At 39.3% G+C, this 19,476-nt stretch overlaps 1 protein-coding gene across 1 annotated transcript in view; it reads right to left on the reverse strand.

The window, feature by feature from the left end:
- LOC120529776 (amyloid beta (A4) precursor protein-binding, family B, member 1 interacting protein) overlaps nucleotides 1-19,476 on the reverse strand; it is a 175,019-nt gene that overhangs the window by 17,212 nt on the left and 138,331 nt on the right. Inside the window, 1 exon segment of the mRNA XM_039753910.1 lies at nucleotides 9,882-9,996. Within this exon segment, the coding sequence (XP_039609844.1) occupies nucleotides 9,882-9,996 (115 nt within the window).

Consider the following 19,476-nt stretch of genomic DNA (forward strand, 5'->3'; position numbering starts at 1 on the left):
AAAGAACCCACAATTGTCTTTGACGTAACTTGATACTGACAAAAGTAATCGGTCAGAAAACTGTATGCCTATCCCATTTCTAAGTTGAAAATGGGTCTTGTAAGTCCCTGTATACTGGGACTTATTCTAAACAACAACTTACACAATTAACACATAGTATCAGATATTTTGTCTGTGGAATCATTTGAAGGTATCAGGCTTTTGTTGAATCCTATTTTTTATCCTGGAGCTGCTGAACTTTGGTAATTTTTGGAAAATGCAGCTATAATTTTGTCAGAAAACTTGCCATCTGAAGGTGTTGAACTTGAATTGGAAACTACCATCTGAGGACTGAGAACACTCGTGCTCCAGAACTCGTTAACGAAAGAAGAAGAATTGAGCTATTCTGAGGTACTGTGCTCAGGGTGAAACAGCATTTCAGCTTTGCGATGTAAAAAGGTAATTAGTTTGGGTATACCTGATCTCCTTCTATCTTCTTTGTGAAGCGAATGGATGAGGTATGCTTATGAGCTTCAAGAAAACAGAAGGAGATCAGGCATACCCAAACTAATTAACTTTTTGCGTCACAAAGCTGATATGCTGTTACACCCTGAGCACCCCCTTTCCCCGATGATGCCACTTCTGGCTTCATTGACATCACTTCCTCAGCCATCTTTTAAGACCGCCATCTTTGCCTCTTCTAAATCAGGTCTGTTCTGGACTCAAACTTGCTCTACTGTATTGTACAACCAATTTTCAAATTTGCAGCGGTGCTTCAAGTATACAGCAGGTTGCCCCAGACCTTTTTGTGGCTCTTGTCTTTTTTATTATTATTTATTTATTTTTATTAATTTTATTACAATCCATATAAATCAATCAAGTTTTACAAAAGAAAAATTGAGTTAAGAACAGATCGATCCCCACCCTGAGAGAGAGAGCAAGCCAAACGCGTAAATTTAAGGCTTGTAAACATACCTAAATTAATAAATTCTCTGTGCTTTATGAACTTATTTTAAAATATTACTGATTAGATCCTGCCATGTTTTGAAAAAGTCTGTACAGATCCTCTAACTGAGTATTTGATTTTTCCAATTTCAAATAATATAACACATCAGTTTCCCACTGACTTAAAGAGGAGAGTTTGGGTTCTTCCAGTTTATCAGAATAAGTCTGCGTGCCAAAGTGTAGTGAATGCAATCACAATTTGTTTGTCTTTCTCCACTTTAAGCCCTCTGGAAGAACCCCAAACACAGCTGTTAATGGGTTAGGAGGGATTGTGAGTCCAAGGCTGTCTGAAGGTAATTAAAAATTTTGTCCAGAATAATGTTAATTTGGTGCAGGCCCAGAACATGCCACCCAGTGAGGCTGGGGCTTGGTTGCAACATTCGCAAGTTGGATCATGCCCTGGAAACATTTTGAGAGTTTTAGTCGAGACAGATGTGCTCGATATATAATTTTGAGTTGTATAATTGTATGCTTTGCGCAAATGGAGCTCGAGTGAATTCTCTGCATTGCTACTTTCCACTCCTTTTCTGATATATTAATTGAGAGATCTTTTCCCAGTGTCCTCTTGGATCTTTGAAAGGGAGGGATTGTAAAATGATTTTATATATTGTAGAGATGGAGTCTAAGTCCTTGAGATTGAGCAATATTTTTCCAGCATGGATGAGGGTGCAAGATGAGGAAAATCTGGAAGGTTCTGTTTAACAAAGTTCCTGATTTGAAGATAGTGAAAGAAATGTGTAGCTGGAATGTTAAATTTGGAATGTAATTGTTCATAGGATGCAAAGACGTTGTCTATATAAAGATCTCTAAGCAAGTTAATTCCAAATTTTTCCAGATATTAAAACTGCATATGTTTGTGAAGGTTGAAAGAGGTGGTTCTCTTGCAGGGTGCCACAGATAGAAGCTTCTCCGTCTTAAAATGCTTTCTACATTGGTTCCAGATTCTAAGTGAGTGGAGCACAATTGGGTTATTAGTGTATTGCCGATAACGTGTGTTTATTGGAGCACAGAGCAAGGAATACAAAGAAGTACTGCAGGATTTTACTTCTATTGCGGTCCAAGCCTGTGTATGTTCTTCTATTTGTGTCCAGGTTCTTATCGCCTGTATATTTGCTGCCCAGTAATAAAACTGGAAGTTAGGTAGAGCCATGCCGCCTTCTGCCTTTTGTCTTTGTAGGGTCGCTCTTTTGATGCGTGGATGTTTTGAATTCCAAATAAATGAGGTTATTGTTGAATCTAATTGCTTAAAGAATGATTTATTAATGTATATTGGATGTTTTGAAATAAAAAGGAGCTTAGGAAGAATATTCATCTTAACAGTGTTAATTCTTCCAGCTAGTGTGAGATGAAGGGTTGACCATCTATGCAAGTCTTGTTTAATTTTTTCCATGCAGAGAAATTTTGTTGATAAAGAGCTTTATGTTTACTTGTGATGTTTACCCTAGGTATTTAAACTGTTCTGCAATGATAAAAGGTAGGGTGTCTAATCTAATATTATATGCTTGAGAAGTCACTGGAAAGAGTACACTTTTATTCAGATTAATTCTGAGACCAGAGATCTTTTGAAATTCTGTGAGTGCTGCTAAGACTGCAGGCACAGAATTTTCTGGGTCCATATATACAGTACCATGTCATCTGCATATAATGAGATTTTCTGTTCCAGTCCTTCTCTGCTAATCCCCTTTATCTGATCAGTATTTCGACAATGTATTGCCAGTGGTTCAATGGCAATGCAAACAGCAGCGTGACAAGGGCATCCTTGTCTAGTCTCTAGTTTAAAGTAGTCTGAGCAAATGTTGTTGATGCAAACTGAAGCTTCTGGGTTAGTATACAGTAATTTAATCCATGCACAAATGTTGGGCCAAACCCAAACTTCTCCAATGTAGTAAAAGGTATTTCCATTCAATCATGTCAATGCTTTTCTGCATCCAATGATAATAATATTTCTGGGGTGTTTGATTTAGTTGGTGAGTATATTACATTAAACAGGCGTGAAGATTTGAAGATAAGTGTCGGCCCCTAATAAATCCAGTTTGGTCTTGTGATATTACGAGGGAGCACTTTCTCCATCCTTCTAGCTATGATTTTAGAGAGTATTTTAACGTCGTTATTCAGAAGTGAAATTGGTCTGTATGATGCACATTGTAATAAGTCCTTATTTTGTTTTGGAAAAACAGTGATTAGTGCTTGGCGAAAGGTTTGAGGAAGAGATTGGTTATCTCTGGCTTCTGTAAATGTTGCTAATAGGAGAGGAGCTAGCTGAGCGGAGAATTTCTTGTAAAATTCTGCAGGGTAGCCATCAGGGCCTGCTGCTTTCCCACCTTGGAGTGACTTTATAGCATCTAGTAATTCTGATAATGCCAGAGGTTTATCAAGTTCCTCCACACAAAAAGCGTCTATTTGTGGTATTTGTAATGTATCCAGAATTGCATTAGATTGTGTACTGTCTTCTTTAAACTCAGTAGTATATAGGGATTTATAGTAGTCTCTGAAAGTGTGCATTATATTTTTGTGGTCGATGATTTTATCTCCATTCATGTTGGTGATTACTGAGATTACGTTGCACTTCTTGCTTGTGAATTTGCTAAGCTAAAAGCTTATTAGCTTTCTCTCCATGTTCATAGTAATGATATATGGATTTATAAATTAGTTGTTCAGTTTCTTTAGTTGTCAAGAGGTTTAGTTCTGAATGTAGAGCCTGCCTTTTCCTATGTAGAGTCTCGCTTGGTAGTCTAGCATGTTCTTCATCTATTCTAGAAATTTCATTTTCTATCTCTGCTACTTTCTTGGCTTCGAATTTATTTCTGTGGGAAAGATATGAGATAATCTGTCCTCTTAAGAAGGCCTTAAGAGTTTCCCAGAGTATTCTTGGCTCTTGTCTTTTCATTTGACAACATCTATAGCACCAGCAAGACAAGCCGCTCTGCAGTTGTGTTCACGTTCTTGTTTGCGGTAATTCAATGAGCAATAAGACGATGCCCAGAGTGTCTGTTGGTTTGTTGTACATACACACTAGAATGTTTTTACTCAAAACTTCCATTTTCATGGAGAAATATAGACAAGGCCAGAAGGAGCTGCATTGCGTCTTTGTGAGCCTGGCATGTGACAGGGTGCCTTGAGAGGAGCTGTGGTATTGTATGAGGAAGTCGGGAGTGGCAGAGAAGTATGTAAGAACTGTACAGAATATGTACGAGGGAAGTGTGACAGTAGTAAGGTCTGTGATAGGAGTGACGGAGGTGGGATTACATCAGGGATTGGCTCTGAGCCCTTTCTTATTTGCAATGGTGGTGGACAGGTTGACAGACGAGATTAAACAGGAGTCTCCGTGGACTATGATGTTTGCTGATGACATTGTGATCTGTAGTGATAGTAGGGAGCAGATTGAGGAGATACTGGAGAGGTGGAGATATGCTCTAGAGTGGAGAAAATTAAGGTCAGTAGGACCACCAAGATAGAATACACATGTAAATGAGAGGGAGGTTGGTGGAATGGTGAGGATGCAGGGAGTAGAGTTGGCGAAGGTGGATGAGTTTAAATACTTGGGATCAACAGTACAGAGTAATGGGATTGTGGAAGAGAGGTAAAGAAGAGAGTGCAGGCAGGGTGGAATGGGTGGAGGAGAGTGTCAGGAGTAATTTGTGACAAGTGGGTATCAGCAAGAGTGAAAGGGAAGGTCTACAGGACGGGAGTGAGACCAGCTCAGTTATATGGGTTGGAGACGGTGGTACTGACCAGAAAGCAGGAGACAGAGCTGGAGATGTCAGAGTTAAAGATGTTAAGATTTGCATTGGGGGTGATGAGGATGAGCAGGATTAGAAATGAGGACATTAGAGGGTCAGCCCAGGTGGGACGGTTGGGAGACAAAGTCAGAGAGGTGAGATGGCGTTGGTTTGGACATGTGCAGAGGAGAGATGCTGGGGATATTGGGAGAATGATGCTAAGGATCGAGCTGCCAGGGAAGAGGAAAAGAGGAAGGCCTAAGCGAAGATTTATGAATGTGGTGAGAGAGGACATGCAGGTGATGGGTGTAACAGAACAAGATGGAGAGGACAGAAAGATATGGAAGAAGATGATCTGCTGTGGTATCTCCTAACAGGAGCAGCCGAAAGAAGAAGTAAGATTTAATAACGTCAAATGATTTACTTCTGTATGCAGAATGCTTTGCTTCCAATTGTCTTTATAGATGAAGCACTCATGCAATACAGATGGCCATTGCTTACCATGCTTAATGGGTAAAAGTAAATCTACACCTCAGAAAATCTAGGTTGTGCTTCATTTTAATTTTTCTGTTTGGTTCGGGCATTTGGGATGAATCAAGTAAGGTTGAAATTTAATTAAAAAGAGTTTAGAATAGGTGATGCTTCAGGCCATTTGAGGTCAGTGCTTATTTTGTCACTGTTAGGTCATCAATGTACCCTCTAAGTGACAGTACCTTTAAGTAGGTTTTTCCTACTCCAAACTTGATGATGAGGTTCACCCCAAAAAGGAATAGTCCTCATCTGTAGTACCGTGTGCTGTTTTGGTCTTCACGCAGCTAAAAAGACATAGCAGCACTGGAAAAAGTCCAGAAAAGAGCAACTAGGCTGATTCCAGGGCTGCAAAGGATAAGGTCTGAGGAAAGTTTAAAAGAGCTGAGCCTTTTTAGTTTAAGCAAAAGGAGAGGTGACATGATTGAAGTATTTAAAATTATGAAGGGAATTAGTCCAGTGGATCGAGACTGTGACTTGAGTTTATCAAGACCACAGGGACACAGTTGGAAACTTGTTAAGGGTAAATTACACACAAACATTAGGAAGATTTTCTTTACACAAAGAACCATAGATAGAGGGAATAAGCTACCAAGTAGCATGGTAGACAGTAAGACTTTAGAGACCTTCAAAACTTAACTTGATGTTATTTTTTTGCAGGGGAATATTAAGCGAATTAGACTGACAAACTTTGTTGAGCTAAATGGTCTTTTCTCATGTAAATCTTTCTAATGTTCTACTCCAGATTGCATGAAGCACCCACAAAAGATGTTGTTTTGGGGTTGCATCAGCTATTATGGCATTGGTTTCTTGCACCCAGACAAGGGCATGATGCGTTCACCGCAATACATTAGAACATTAGAACAATCTAGACGAGAACAGGCCATTCAGCCCAGCAAAGTCCTATCCACTTAATTCTTCTAGAAAAACATCAAGTCTAGCTTTGATAGTCCCTAAAGTCTTATACATTGAACTTCTCCGCAGACACGTTGTTCCAGAACTGAAAAAGTTATTTCCCGATGGATCCTGTGTTTTTCAACACGATCTGGCCCTGTGTCACACATTGAAAGAAGTGAAGAAATTTTTCGATGAGAATCAAAGGAACATCCTGGAGTGGCCTGGAAACTCTCCTGATCTGAACCCAATTGAAAATTTATGGTCTATTTGTAAGCAACGACTTTGTGGAATGGACCATACAACCATGGAGATGACGAATCAGCCCCTAATTCAAGTTTGGTACAGAGATCCTCCTAGACTGTTCAAAATTGGTGGATTCCCTGTCAAATCATATTCAGCTGCTTCTCAAGAGTCAAGGAGGTCATATCAAGTACTGATGTGAATATATGAATATCATGAATATCTCTCTTATAATAAAATAATCTTTGGTCAAGACGTGATCTTCTTGGAAAGACGCTTTGACGTCCCGCAAGACTAGACTTTACAACCTTTGGAAGCAAGACCTGTGAGACAGTGACTTTTGCCCTACTTACAAACACTTTAAAACAAGATCACGGACATCTGACCTCTCAGTTGCTGGAATGCTTTTGGCAGACACACTTCATGTGCTCCCAGCTCTTAAAATTTTATACGTTCTAGATGGCACATTAAAGACTAAGTAAAATTGCCCAGACCAAGTGGAACTGAAAACCATGTAGGTCCAATCGGGGTCAGAAATAAGACTTCATAAAGATATTCAAAAACATTGGGGCGATTCACATGCAGAGCAGGTTAGAGATTATGAAAGTGATAAAATAGACTTAAGTAAAAGAAAAAGTTTAAGTAAAGTTAAAGGATATGAAAGTAGTAAAATTCGAAAGTATCAAAAAAAAAAGAAAGTAAATATCGCATTAGCACAAACAAACGGAAATTAATGAAATAGCAAAAAAAGAGATTGAATATATGGACATAAGTGATATGTCAGAAATATGTACATATTGTAAGGCTTTATAGTTTAAGTTGGAGACTTGTAGATTGTCTAATTCGTGTTGCCATCAGGGAAAAGTAGTGCTTCTTCCCAATGAAGAGACGTATTCGAGAGAATTAAAAGATTTGTTGTTTGGTGAAAGTGAAATCCACAAACACTACAGGCAAAATATCTACAATAATCTGTTCACATTCACATCATTCAATGCTCAGAATGTAGATTTACACAATAATGGACCATACGCTAGGAGAATCTGTGGTCCCGCAACAATTAGAGCTTAATTTTGAAGAAACCGCAGTTTGGTCAGGTATATATTTATGATCACGGAGAAGCAATGCAACATAGAATTGAAAGAGTATGTAACAATTCGCATGAAAATAACAATCTCTTTAAATTGTATATCTGGATAACCAAACCCTGGGGTGGGCGGGCGAAGAGAGCAGGGGGGTGGAGCCCTCTAGCTATTCATAATAATAAAAAAAAGATTTTTGTTGTTTTCAGAGTTTGCTTTAATTCATTTGCACAAAGGTTTAGTATTCTAATGATATACATGTAGGTCAGCCTGTGACTGACTAGCTTTCTCCAGGTCCTTACTGGGTGTAATCTGATCATTCGCTTTAACTCTTTCAAGGGTAGAGGACGGTAATCAGCCATAAATGGCAACAAAACCTGACATTATGATTTAGTTCAACTCTCTTTGCTAGAAGGAAAGGTAGCTTTGTTGATTTGACCTCAATTAGCTGCGTAGCAAAAAGCAAACAACCTCTAAAATGGCATTGACATCTGGCAAGAGACGAAATCGAATGCACAAAGCAAAATACTCCATGGACGACATTTTGCGTATTATCACCGAATCGGACTCTGACTTGTCGGACTCCGATTTTGTTGCAAGTGATCTGAAGATGGAGATTGAAAATGAAAGTGAGGTACCGGCTTCAGCTGATTGGTCCTCAGCTGATCACAGTGCTGAACACGCTTATGTAGCTGTTGCGTCTACAGCAGTGGTTCTCAGCCTGTGGGCCGGGCCCCCCTAGGGGGGTGCAAAGTAACAAAAAGCGGGGCATGAAGATGTGAAAAAAAGAAAACAAGAATCGAAAATATGAAAAATACATCTACTGAAACCAAAATAAATTAACTTAAACTACATTCTGATACTAGAAAAATAAATATAGAGTTAGATAAATGTCGATAAAAGTTAAGTAGGTATAATAAAATATGCATCTATGATATATCATTAATTAAAAAAGAACAAATTGGTATTAGTGGTCTTCTTTCAAAAAAACTTTAGTGGGGCGCGATTAAAACTGTTTTGAAAACTCGGGTCACAAATACTTAAAGGGTTGAGAAACGCTGGTCTACAGCAATGTTCGCCTGGGAGGACTGCCACTTATGATGACAAGAGGTACAAACCAAATTGCGTCGCATTGCGAATGTGAAGACAGGCCAGGCAGCCACGCATTCCTACCGGCCAACGAGCTGCCCCTACACAGCCACCAGAGACGCTGAACAGACGCTGACAGCATCCACAGCAACAGATTTTTTACAATGATTTACATGTGAAACCTTTGCTTTGTGTGCTTTTCAGAAAACGGAGTTGCCTGCAAAAATGATTCAACCCTTAAAGAGTTAAACCGTAACGTCATGCCACACAGATAGCCCATTAGCAGACTTAGGGCATGGTCTGGTTAAACAATGCACCTCCAGTACTCTCTTTCTCCAGCAGTTTAGGCCAAGTCCACTCAGACTACAGTGAAATTGTACTTACCGTATATACTCATGTATAAGTTGGGTCTTGACACCCGAAATCACGCATCAATTTCTCAGACACCATCGAATTTTGTTGCAGCAGTGCAGTTACCAATTTCTTTAGCTACTTCAATGACTTTTAATTTTAAAAACGAGATTCATATTTTCTTCTGATCGAACGCTCCATCGTAGATAAGGGATGCTCTTACGATAAAGGTGTATGAGGGTGTGAGATACAAAAAACACAAAGCAGTGCAAATGTCGCTTCAGAATAGTTCGGGTTTTACCGTGTGGTCACGTAGGCACAATTAAAGGCAGTGTGCTCCGTGGCTACTCTCTCAGGTAGGCGTTAGCATATCAAAATCTCTTGGACCAATAGCATGAGTTTTCCACATTCGGCTTATACGACCAACATTATAAAATACCAGAAATGATACTGTAACATCAAGTCCCAACTTATCTGCGAGTATATATGGTAATTGGTTTTGGCTTCCTGTATTAGATCCTGGACCAAACAAGCATGTTTTGTACATCTTGACATCCACGGTCTCTCTCCTTCTGAACTGACATATCAACACATTGGTCAGTTGTTATATATTTTATCCAGCCTTCTGGTGGGTACTGCAAAGACAGTCTTCCCTTACATACTGTATTTAATAGGGAGATTTTATGGAAGAGATTGAATTCCTTCATGCTTTACTCTTTTGGAATGAAGAAGCCTTCTGCTTACTGTTAACAGACCAGTACTTTGCTGTTCCTCCAGATTTCCTACGGGATCATCCGTACGGCCAATTTTGACACCTATCCCAGCACTCTGGGGCACAAGGAAGGAAGGAAGGAAGAAAGAAAGAAGGAAGGAAGGAACGAAGGAAGGAAGGAAGGAACGAACGAACGAATGAACGAACGAACGAACGCACGCACGCACACACACACACTCACAATGGGACAATTCAGCCATGTCAAAAATTCAAAAGCCAGACCTTTTGTCTTAGGAGCGGACGCAATTGCTTCTACATTTGCCAGGTTAGACCATCGGGATGCCAGGCCTGCTTTCTGCACAGCTGTTCTGTAGTTGTCATATAAAATCTTTCCATACTGCAATAAAAGAAAAAAAAAACATTATAAAGACTATTATAGGAATTCTGATTAGTGTCATAATATTTTTTGCTTTTCATATAAAATAAAACACAGCAGCATGAGGTCTTATGAAAGAAATAATTCTTAGAACACAGGCTTTCATTTTATAGACACAAACACAAATCAGGAGGGTTACACTTAATGCCAAGTTATTAGCAAATGTATGGATTCATTCAATGTAATATAAAAATGTTAAAATCAATATGGCACTAGGTTGAACGTCACCTTGGATGTATTTTGGTTATCAGTCCTAATGCCCTTTGACCTGCTCCTAAAACAAAAATGTATGCCTACAGTGCCTTCAAAATGTATTCAGACATCTTCACATTTACACATTTTGTTATGTTGCAGTCTTATGCTAAAATGTTTTACACATTTATTAAAAATAAAAAACTGAAATATCCCATTGACACAAGTATTCAGACCCTTTACCATGACACTTGAAATTTTGGTTCAGGTGCATCCCATTCTGTTCAGAGTCCTCCTGTGGAGATGATTAGGAAAGGTACACATACAAGTCTATAGAAGGTCTCACGGCTGACAATGTGTAGCAGAGCATAAACCAAGCCAGAGACAGGATTGTGTCAAGGCATCGATCTGATGAAGTCTGCAAACAAACCTTACAACACTGAGCAGAGTGACCTGCAGAATTCTAAAATGGAAGAAGTTCAAAATATCTCTAACTCTTCATAGAACCTCCATTTTGGCTCCTTTCTCCTAAGCCGTAACTGATTTAATATATTTTTTTCCTCTTCACACAGTCATGCTCTCACATTTCGTTTCTTCTTCTCGCTTACTCCAAGACTTACAGAGTAAGTGGTGCATGGACTTTGCTGCAAAACCCCTGCTGCCATCTTGGTCGAGAGCATCCACACACAGAACTGAGCCAAACTGAACGATCGAGGGAGAAGGGTTTTAGGAAGATGTAACCTAAAACTCGATGGTCACTTTAACTGAGCTCCAGGGAACATGTGTGGAGATGGGAGCATCTTCCAAAAGGATAACTGTCACTGCAAGACTCAATCAAACTGGGCTTTATGACAGAGTGACGAGATAGCACATGATAGCCTCCTCAGAGTTTACAAAATGGCACCTAAAGCATTCTCAGACTATGAGAAACCAGATTCTCTAGTCTGATGAAACCAAGATCAAACTATTTGACATCAGTTTTAATAACTTCGCATCACGTCTTGAGGAAACCAGGCACCGCTCATCACCTAAGCAATACCATTCTAGTGGGGAAACATGGTGATGGCAGCATCACGCCTGTATGGTTGGGGACTTGTAGCTTAGTCAAGGTTGAGGGAAAGCTGAACACAAGGTTTTCATATCGAAAAAAGACTCCAGGCTGTAATCGCTGGCAAAAGTGCTTGAACTAAAGGGTCTGAATGTTTGTGCCAATGTCATATTGCAGTTTTTTTCTTTTCAAATCATGATTTTGCTTTAACTGAGTGTTGTTTGATGAGGTGAAAAAATTAATTTAAATGATTTTAGCCTAAACCTGCAACATAAAATTATGTGTGAAAAATGGCGTGTGAATACTTTCTGAAGGCCCCAATAAATGTGAATATAAGTATATTGTATACAAAATATGAAAATATAATACTGTAACACTCTCAAAACCATTCAATCCAATTCAGGGTCACTTGGGCAGGAGTGTATCCTGGCATCTTTGGGTGCCACGAACAGGACATCTTAGGGGATGTGAGAAGATTATTAGTACAACCCCATTTCCAAAAAATGTTAGGCTGCCAACAGAATGAGATGATTTTCAAATTATAATTTATTGAAAATAGTACAAATATCAAATGCTGAAACTGAGAAAAGTTATTGTTTTTTGGAAAATACTACGGGGCTCTGCCCCCTGCTTGCTTCGCTTGTCAACCCCCAGGTGGACGCTACATGCTAGCCTCTTCACGGATCTGCTGCTCGCGTATGGGTAAGCGGATGTACAATTTGTTACAGATTGTTATTTTCATGGGAATTGTTACATATACAGTGGTGTGAAAAACTATTTGCCCCCTTCCTGATTTCTTATTCTTTTGCATGTTTGTCACACAAAATGTTTCTGATCATCAAACACATTTAACCATTAGTCAAATATAACACAAGTAAACACAAAATGCAGTTTTAAATGATGGTTTTATTATTTAGGGAGAAAAAATCCAAACCTACATGGCCCTGTGTGAAAAAGTAATTGCCCCCTGAACCTAATAACTGGTTGGGCCACCCTTAGCAGCAATAACTGCAATCAAGCGCTTATGATAACTTGCAATGAGTCTTTTACAGCGCTCTGGAGGAATTTTGGCCCACTCATCTTTGCAGAATTGTTGTAATTCAGCTTTATTTGAGGGTTTTCTAGCATGAACCGCCTTTTTAAGGTCATGCCATAGCACCTCAATTGGATTCAGGTCAGGACTTTGACTAGGCCACTCCAAAGTCTTCATTTTGTTTTTCTTCAGCCATTCAGAGGTGGATTTGCAGGTGTGTTTTGGGTCATTGTCCTGTTGCAGCACCCAAGATCGCTTCAGTTTGAGTTGACGAACAGATGGCCGGACATTCTCCTTCAGGATTTTTTGGTTCCATCTATCACAGCAAGCCTTCCAGGTCCTGAAGCAGCAAAACAACCCCAGACCATCACACTACCACCACCATATTTTACTGTTGGTATGATGTTCTTTTCTGAAATGCTGTGTTCCTTTTACGCCAGATGTAACGGACATTTGCCTTCCAAAAAGTTCAACTTTTGTCTCATCAGTCCACAAGGTATTTTCCCAAAAGTCTTGGCAATCATTAAGATGTTTCTTAGCAAAATTGAGACGAGCCCTAATGCTCTTTTTGCTTAACAGTGGTTTGCGTCCTGGAAATCTGCCATGCAGGCCGTTTTTGCCCAGTCTCTTTCTTATGGTGGAGTCGTGAACACTGACCTTAATTGAGGCAAGTGAGGCCTGCAGTTCTTTAGACGTTGTCCTGGGGTCTTTTGTGACCTCTCGGATGAGTCGTCTCTGCGCTCTTGGGGTAATTTTGGTCGGCCGGCCACTCCTGGGAAGGTTCACCACTGTTCCATGTTTTTGCCATTTGTGGCTAATGGCTCTCACTGTGGTTCGCTGGAGTCCCAAAGCTTTAGAAATGGCTTCATAACCTTTACCAGACTGATAGATCTCAATTACTTCTGTTCTCATTTGTTCCTGAATTTCTTTGGATCTTGGCATGATGTCTAGCTTTTGAGGTGCTTTTGGTCTACTTCTCTGTGTCAGGCAGCTCCTATTGAAGTGATTTATTGATTGAAACAGGTGTGGCAGTAATCAGGCCTGGGGGTGGCTACGGAAATTGAACTCAGGTGTGATACACCACAGTTAGGTGATTTGTAACAAGGGGGCAATTACTTTTTCACACAGGGCCATGTAGGTTTGGATTTTTTCTCCTTAATAATAAAACCATCATTTAAAAACTGCATTTTGTGTTTACTTGTGTTATATTTGACTAATGGTTAAATGTGTTTGATGATCAGAAACATTTTGTGTGACAAACATGCAAAAGAATAAGAAATCAGGAAGGGGGCAAATAGTTTTTCACACCACTGTACATAACAGAGCTAACTATTTTGCATTACAGCGAATAATTAACCATAGTAAAAAATAATATAGTAAAACGTAATAAGTTGAAAGAAAATTAGTTAAGAGTTATTCATTGTGTTATACATTTTTGCTCTGTTTGGCTTTGAAATTAACATGCAAATACATTTTAAACTTACACTTTTACTGTAAAACTTCAATAAAAACAATTTTTGAATGAACTTTTTGTCAATATCGCTTTGAATTTCGATTCCGAGTTTGGAGTTACATCGTGACAACGCAACATATAACTGCCCGTGAGTGAATATCGTTTCTTTCTCTCTAATAAATAAACCGACTTTTTCGAATGCCTGTCCCTGTGATTTGTTAATTGTCATAGCAAAAGCTTTAACTTTAACTGTAAACGTTTTAATAAGAATGGCATATCAAGACCTCCTTTGGTGTCTAATGTTATCCCCTGAAGATGTACTACATTACCTTTCTTGTCGCTTGTTAAAATTTTACATGTCAGAGTTGTTCGACTAATGTTGAATACAACTAATCTTGTCCTATTGCATAGCCCATCACTCATACGTAAATTACACAATAACATTACGATACGTCCTTCTTTCAACAGTAATTTGGCCGGTGGGAGACCGGATGGTGTTAACGGCTGTAGATATTCTTTGCGATATTGTAAGTTGATGTTTTCCTCTTCCGCAACATCACCACCACCTAATCGACATTTTTCACGTTAATTCGTTTGATTTCACCATGTGCTAGGAATGCCCGTGTACTCATTTCTTCTGTTGATAACCCTTCGGGATGAAATTCTTCATTAAGATTAGTACATAATATGTCTTCTTTTATTGGCAACTTAAAGTGAGGAAAACATAAAAATTAATAAGAGCTGAGAGAGCAGGAACAACACGAATGAGAGGTGAGAGGACTGCGGGTGTGGTTGAATATGGTTGAGAGGAGGGCATAGGTGGACTTGAAAAAATCTCATGGCTAAAGTCTCGTCTCAAGATTTTCTTTTATAATAGAGAAATATCCTAATTTTTTAATTTTAGAAAAGGGTGTACTGCGGTGATGCATCACCTCTTCTTTTAACAACACTCTGTAACATTTGGGGACTGAGGAGACCAACTGCTGTAGCTCTGAAAGTGCAATGTTGTCCCATTCTTAGTCAATGTAGGATTCCAGCTGCTCAATAGTTTGGGGGCTCTTTTGTCATATTTTTTTTTTTTTGTTTCATAACCCCAGCTGTTTTCAGTGGGCACCAGGTCTACATTACAGGCAGGCTAGTTTAGCTCCTGGGCTATGCTGGCCATGCTGTTGCCATACGTGCAGACTGTGGTTTTGCGTTGCCTTACTGAAATAAACAAGGCCTGCCCTGAAAAAGAAGGCATCTGGATGGCAGCATATGTTGCTCCAAAACCATTGTATATCGTTCCGTATTAATGGTGCCTTCCCAGATGTGCAAGCTGCTCATGCCATCACAGATGTTGGCCTTTGAACTGTATGCTGATAGCAAACCGGTTGGTCCTTCTCTTCTTTAGCCCGGAGGACATGACATCCATGATTTCCATAAAGAATTTCAAATTATGATTCGTCCGACCACAAGGCAGTTTTCCACTTTGCCTCAGTCTGTACTAAATTAGCATGGGCACAGAGAAGGTGGCGGTGTTTCTGGATCACATTTTGTGTGGTTTCTTCTTTGCGTGATAGAGTTTTAACTTGCTTTTGTGGATGCGGTGACAAACTGTGTTCACCGACAAGCGTTCCTGAGCCCATGCAATGGTTTCCATTACTGAAATATGTCTGTTTTTAATGCACTGATGCCTGAGGGCCAGAAGATTGCAACCATCCAATACTGGTTTTCGTCCTTGTGCCTCGTGTACAGATATTTCCCCACATTTTCTAAATCGTTTAATTATATTATGTACTGTAGATGATGCAATACCCTAACACTTAGACATTTTATGTTATTCTAAAATGGCTGCAATATTTGCCTGTAGAGTCTTTCACAGTGTGGTAAACCCTTCTACATCTTTACTATTCTGACAGACTCTGCCTCTCTCTGTTAACTGTTAATGCCCAGTCATGTGACTGACCTGATGCCAATTAACCTCATTAGTTGTGAGATGTTCCACCAGCTGTTTTTTTTTAGCATTTCACAGCTTTGTCGGGCTTTTGTTGCTCATTTCCTGACTTTTTTGAAACATGTTGCTGGCTGTTATCAAATTCAACATGAGCAGGTTGCAAAGGACTACATACATGAATGGGTGTCCCGTCTGGGATCGGTTCCATTCCAATAACCAGCCCGGAGGCCAATGTGACAGAACGATGGAGGTGGGCTTTGCTTCAAAGGTATGTGCCTCCCCAACCTGCTAGATGGCAGCATCCGTATTATGAAACTCGCAAGGAATCTTGGGACTTGTAGTGCAGTGAGGCAACCCTGCAGGCATCCGTGGGTGATGTCAGAGGGCGCTGTAGGGAGTTATGCTTCTTGCTTAAGGGAATTTCCAACTGACCTGAATCGTTCATGTGATTCATTGAAAAGCGTCCTTGAAAAAGAACAAATTGTTTGTGAATTGCCCATCTCTATTTTGTGACGCCTGTAAGCTGAAAGTTCAAGCACTCAGAATGTAACAACAAGCATGGAAACAGCTGAGCACTAACACTCTGTATCGAGAAAGTAAAACTTGCCAACTTACCTTCGCAATTCTGATTCCCATGACCCAGAGCTGCAAACCCCACCGATCGTCACAGCACAAATATTTTATATAATTAGACTCCTTCTGTATCTGTGGATGCTGAAACAGAACAGGATTTACTTAAAAAGTATTCAGTCTTAATCTGTGGTCAATGCTGAGTGGATGGCACAAACAGGGAAATTAAAGTTCTGTTACATACATAGTCTAAAAAGATTTCTGCTACACATTAAGACAATTATTGTATAACAGATCACCATTTTCCTGATCTATCTTTTCATGTACCTATTCTTAGAAAACAATATTGAAGTAAAATCCTGCAGTACTTCTTTGTATTCCCTGCTTTGCGCTCCAATAAACACACGTTATCGGCAATACACTAATAACCCAATTGTGCTCCACTCACTTAGAATCTGGAACCAATGTAGAAAGCATTTTAAGACGGAGAAGCTTCTATCTGTGGCACCTGCAAAAGAACCACCTCTTTCAACCTTCACAAACATATGCAGTTTTAATATCTGGAAAAATTTGGAATTAACTTGCTTAGGGATCTTTATATAGACAACGTCTTTGCATCCTATGAACAATTACATTCCAAATTTAACATTCCAGCTACAAATTTCTTTCACTATCTTCAAATCAGGAACTTTGTTAAACAGAACCTTCCAGATTTTCCTCATCTTGCACCCTCATCCACGCTGGAAAATTTATTGCTCAATTTCAAGGAGTTAGACTCCATCTCTACAATATATAAAATCCTTTTACAATCCCTTCCTTTCAAAGATCCAAGAGGACACTGGGAAAATGACCTCTCAATTTTTAAAAGATAGGTGCTTTTGGTCTACTTCTCTGTGTCAGGCAGCTCCTATTTAAGTGATTTCTTGATTGAAACAGGTGTGGCAGTAATCAGGCCTGGGGTGGCTACGGAAATTGAACTCAGGTGTGATACACCACAGTTAGGTTATTTTTAACAAGGGGCAATTACTTTTTCACACAGGGCCATGTAGGTTTGGATTTTTTCTCCTAAATAATAAAACCATCATTTAAAAACTGCATTTTGTGTTTACTTGTGTTATATTTGACTAATGGTTAAATGTGTTTGATGATCAGAAACATTTTGTGTGACAAACATGCAAAAGAATAAGAAATCAGGAAGGGGGCAAATAGTTTTTCACACCACTGTACATAACAGAGCTAACTATTTTGCATTACAGCGAATAATTAACCATAGTAAAAAATAATATAGTAAAACGTAATAAATTGAAAGAAAATTAGTTAAGAGTTATTCATTGTGTTATACATTTTTGCTCTGTTTGGCTTTGAAATTAACATGCAAATACATTTTAAACTTACACTTTTACTGTAAAACTTCAATAAAAACAATTTTTGAATGAACTTTTTGTCAATATCGCTTTGAATTTCGATTCCGAGTTTGGAGTTACATCGTGACAACGCAACATATAACTGCCCGTGAGTGAATATCGCTTTCTCTCTAATAAATAAACCGACTTTTTCGAATGCCTGTCCCTGTGATTTGTTAATTGTCATAGCAAAAGCTATTCTAACTTTAACTGTAAACGTTTTAATAAGAATGGCATATCAAGACCTCCTTTGGTGTCTAATGTTATCCCCTGAAGATGTACTACATTACCTTTCTTGTCGCTTGTTAAAATTTTACATGTCAGAGTTGTTCGACTAATGTTGAATACAACTAATCTTGTCCTATTGCATAGCCCATCACTCATACGTAAATTACACAATAACATTACGATCGTCCTTCTTTCAACAGTAATTTGGCGGTGGGAGACCGGATGGTGTTAACGGCTGTAGATATTCTTTGCGATATTGTAAGTTGATGTTTTCCTCTTCCGCAACATCACCACCACCTAATCGACATTTTTCACGTTAATTCGTTTGATTTCACCATGTGCTAGGAATGCCCGTGTACTCATTTCTTCTGTTGATAACCCTTCGGGATGAAATTCTTCATTAAGATTAGTACATAATATGTCTTCTTTTATTGGCAACTTAAAGTGAGGAAAACATAAAAATTAATAAGAGCTGAGAGAGCAGGAACAACACGAATGAGAGGTGAGAGGACTGCGGTGTGGTTGAATATGGTTGAGAGGAGGGCATAGGTGGACTTGAAAAATCTCATGGCTAAAGTCTCGTCTCAAGATTTTCTTTTATAATAGAGAAATATCCTAATTTTTAATTTCAGAAAAGGGTGTACTGTGATGCATCACCTCTTCTTTTAACAACACTCTGTAACATTTGGGGACTGAGGAGACCAACTGCTGTAGCTCTGAAAGTGCAATGTTGTCCCATTCTTAGTCAATGTAGGATTCCAGCTGCTCAATAGTTTGGGGGCTCTTTTGTCATGTTTTTTTTTTTTTGTTTCATAACCCCAGCTGTTTTCAGTGGGCACCAGGTCTACATTACAGGCAGGCTAGTTTAGCTCCTGGGCTATGCTGGCCATGCTGTTGCCATACGTGCAGACTGTGGTTTTGCGTTGCCTTACTGAAATAAACAAGGCCTGCCCTGAAAAAGAAGGCATCTGGATGGCAGCATATGTTGCTCCAAAACCCGTGTATATCGTTCCGTATTAATGGTGCCTTCCCAGATGTGCAAGCTGCTCATGCCATCACAGATGTTGGCCTTTGAACTGTATGCTGATAGCAAACCGGTTGGTCCTTCTCTTCTTTAGCCCGGAGGACATGACATCCATGATTTCCATAAAGAATTTCAAATTATGATTCGTCCGACCACAAGACAGTTTTCCACTTTGCCTCAGTCTGTACTAAATTAGCATGGGCACAGAGAAGGTGGCGGTGTTTCTGGATCACATTTTGTGTGGTTTCTTCTTTGCGTGATAGAGTTTTAACTTGCTTTTGTGGATGCGGTGACAAACTGTGTTCACCGACAAGCGTTCCTGAGCCCATGCAATGGTTTCCATTACTGAAATATGTCTGTTTTTAATGCACTGATGCCTGAGGGCCAGAAGATTGCAACCATCCAATACTGGTTTTCGTCCTTGTGCCTCGTGTACAGATATTTCCCCACATTTTCTAAATCGTTTAATTATATTATGTACTGTAGATGATGCAATACCCTAACACTTAGACATTTTATGTTATTCTAAAATGGCTGCAATATTTGCCTGTAGA

This window comes from Polypterus senegalus, chromosome 5 (genome assembly GCF_016835505.1).
Source record: "Polypterus senegalus isolate Bchr_013 chromosome 5, ASM1683550v1, whole genome shotgun sequence".
NCBI lineage: Eukaryota > Metazoa > Chordata > Cladistia > Polypteriformes > Polypteridae > Polypterus > Polypterus senegalus.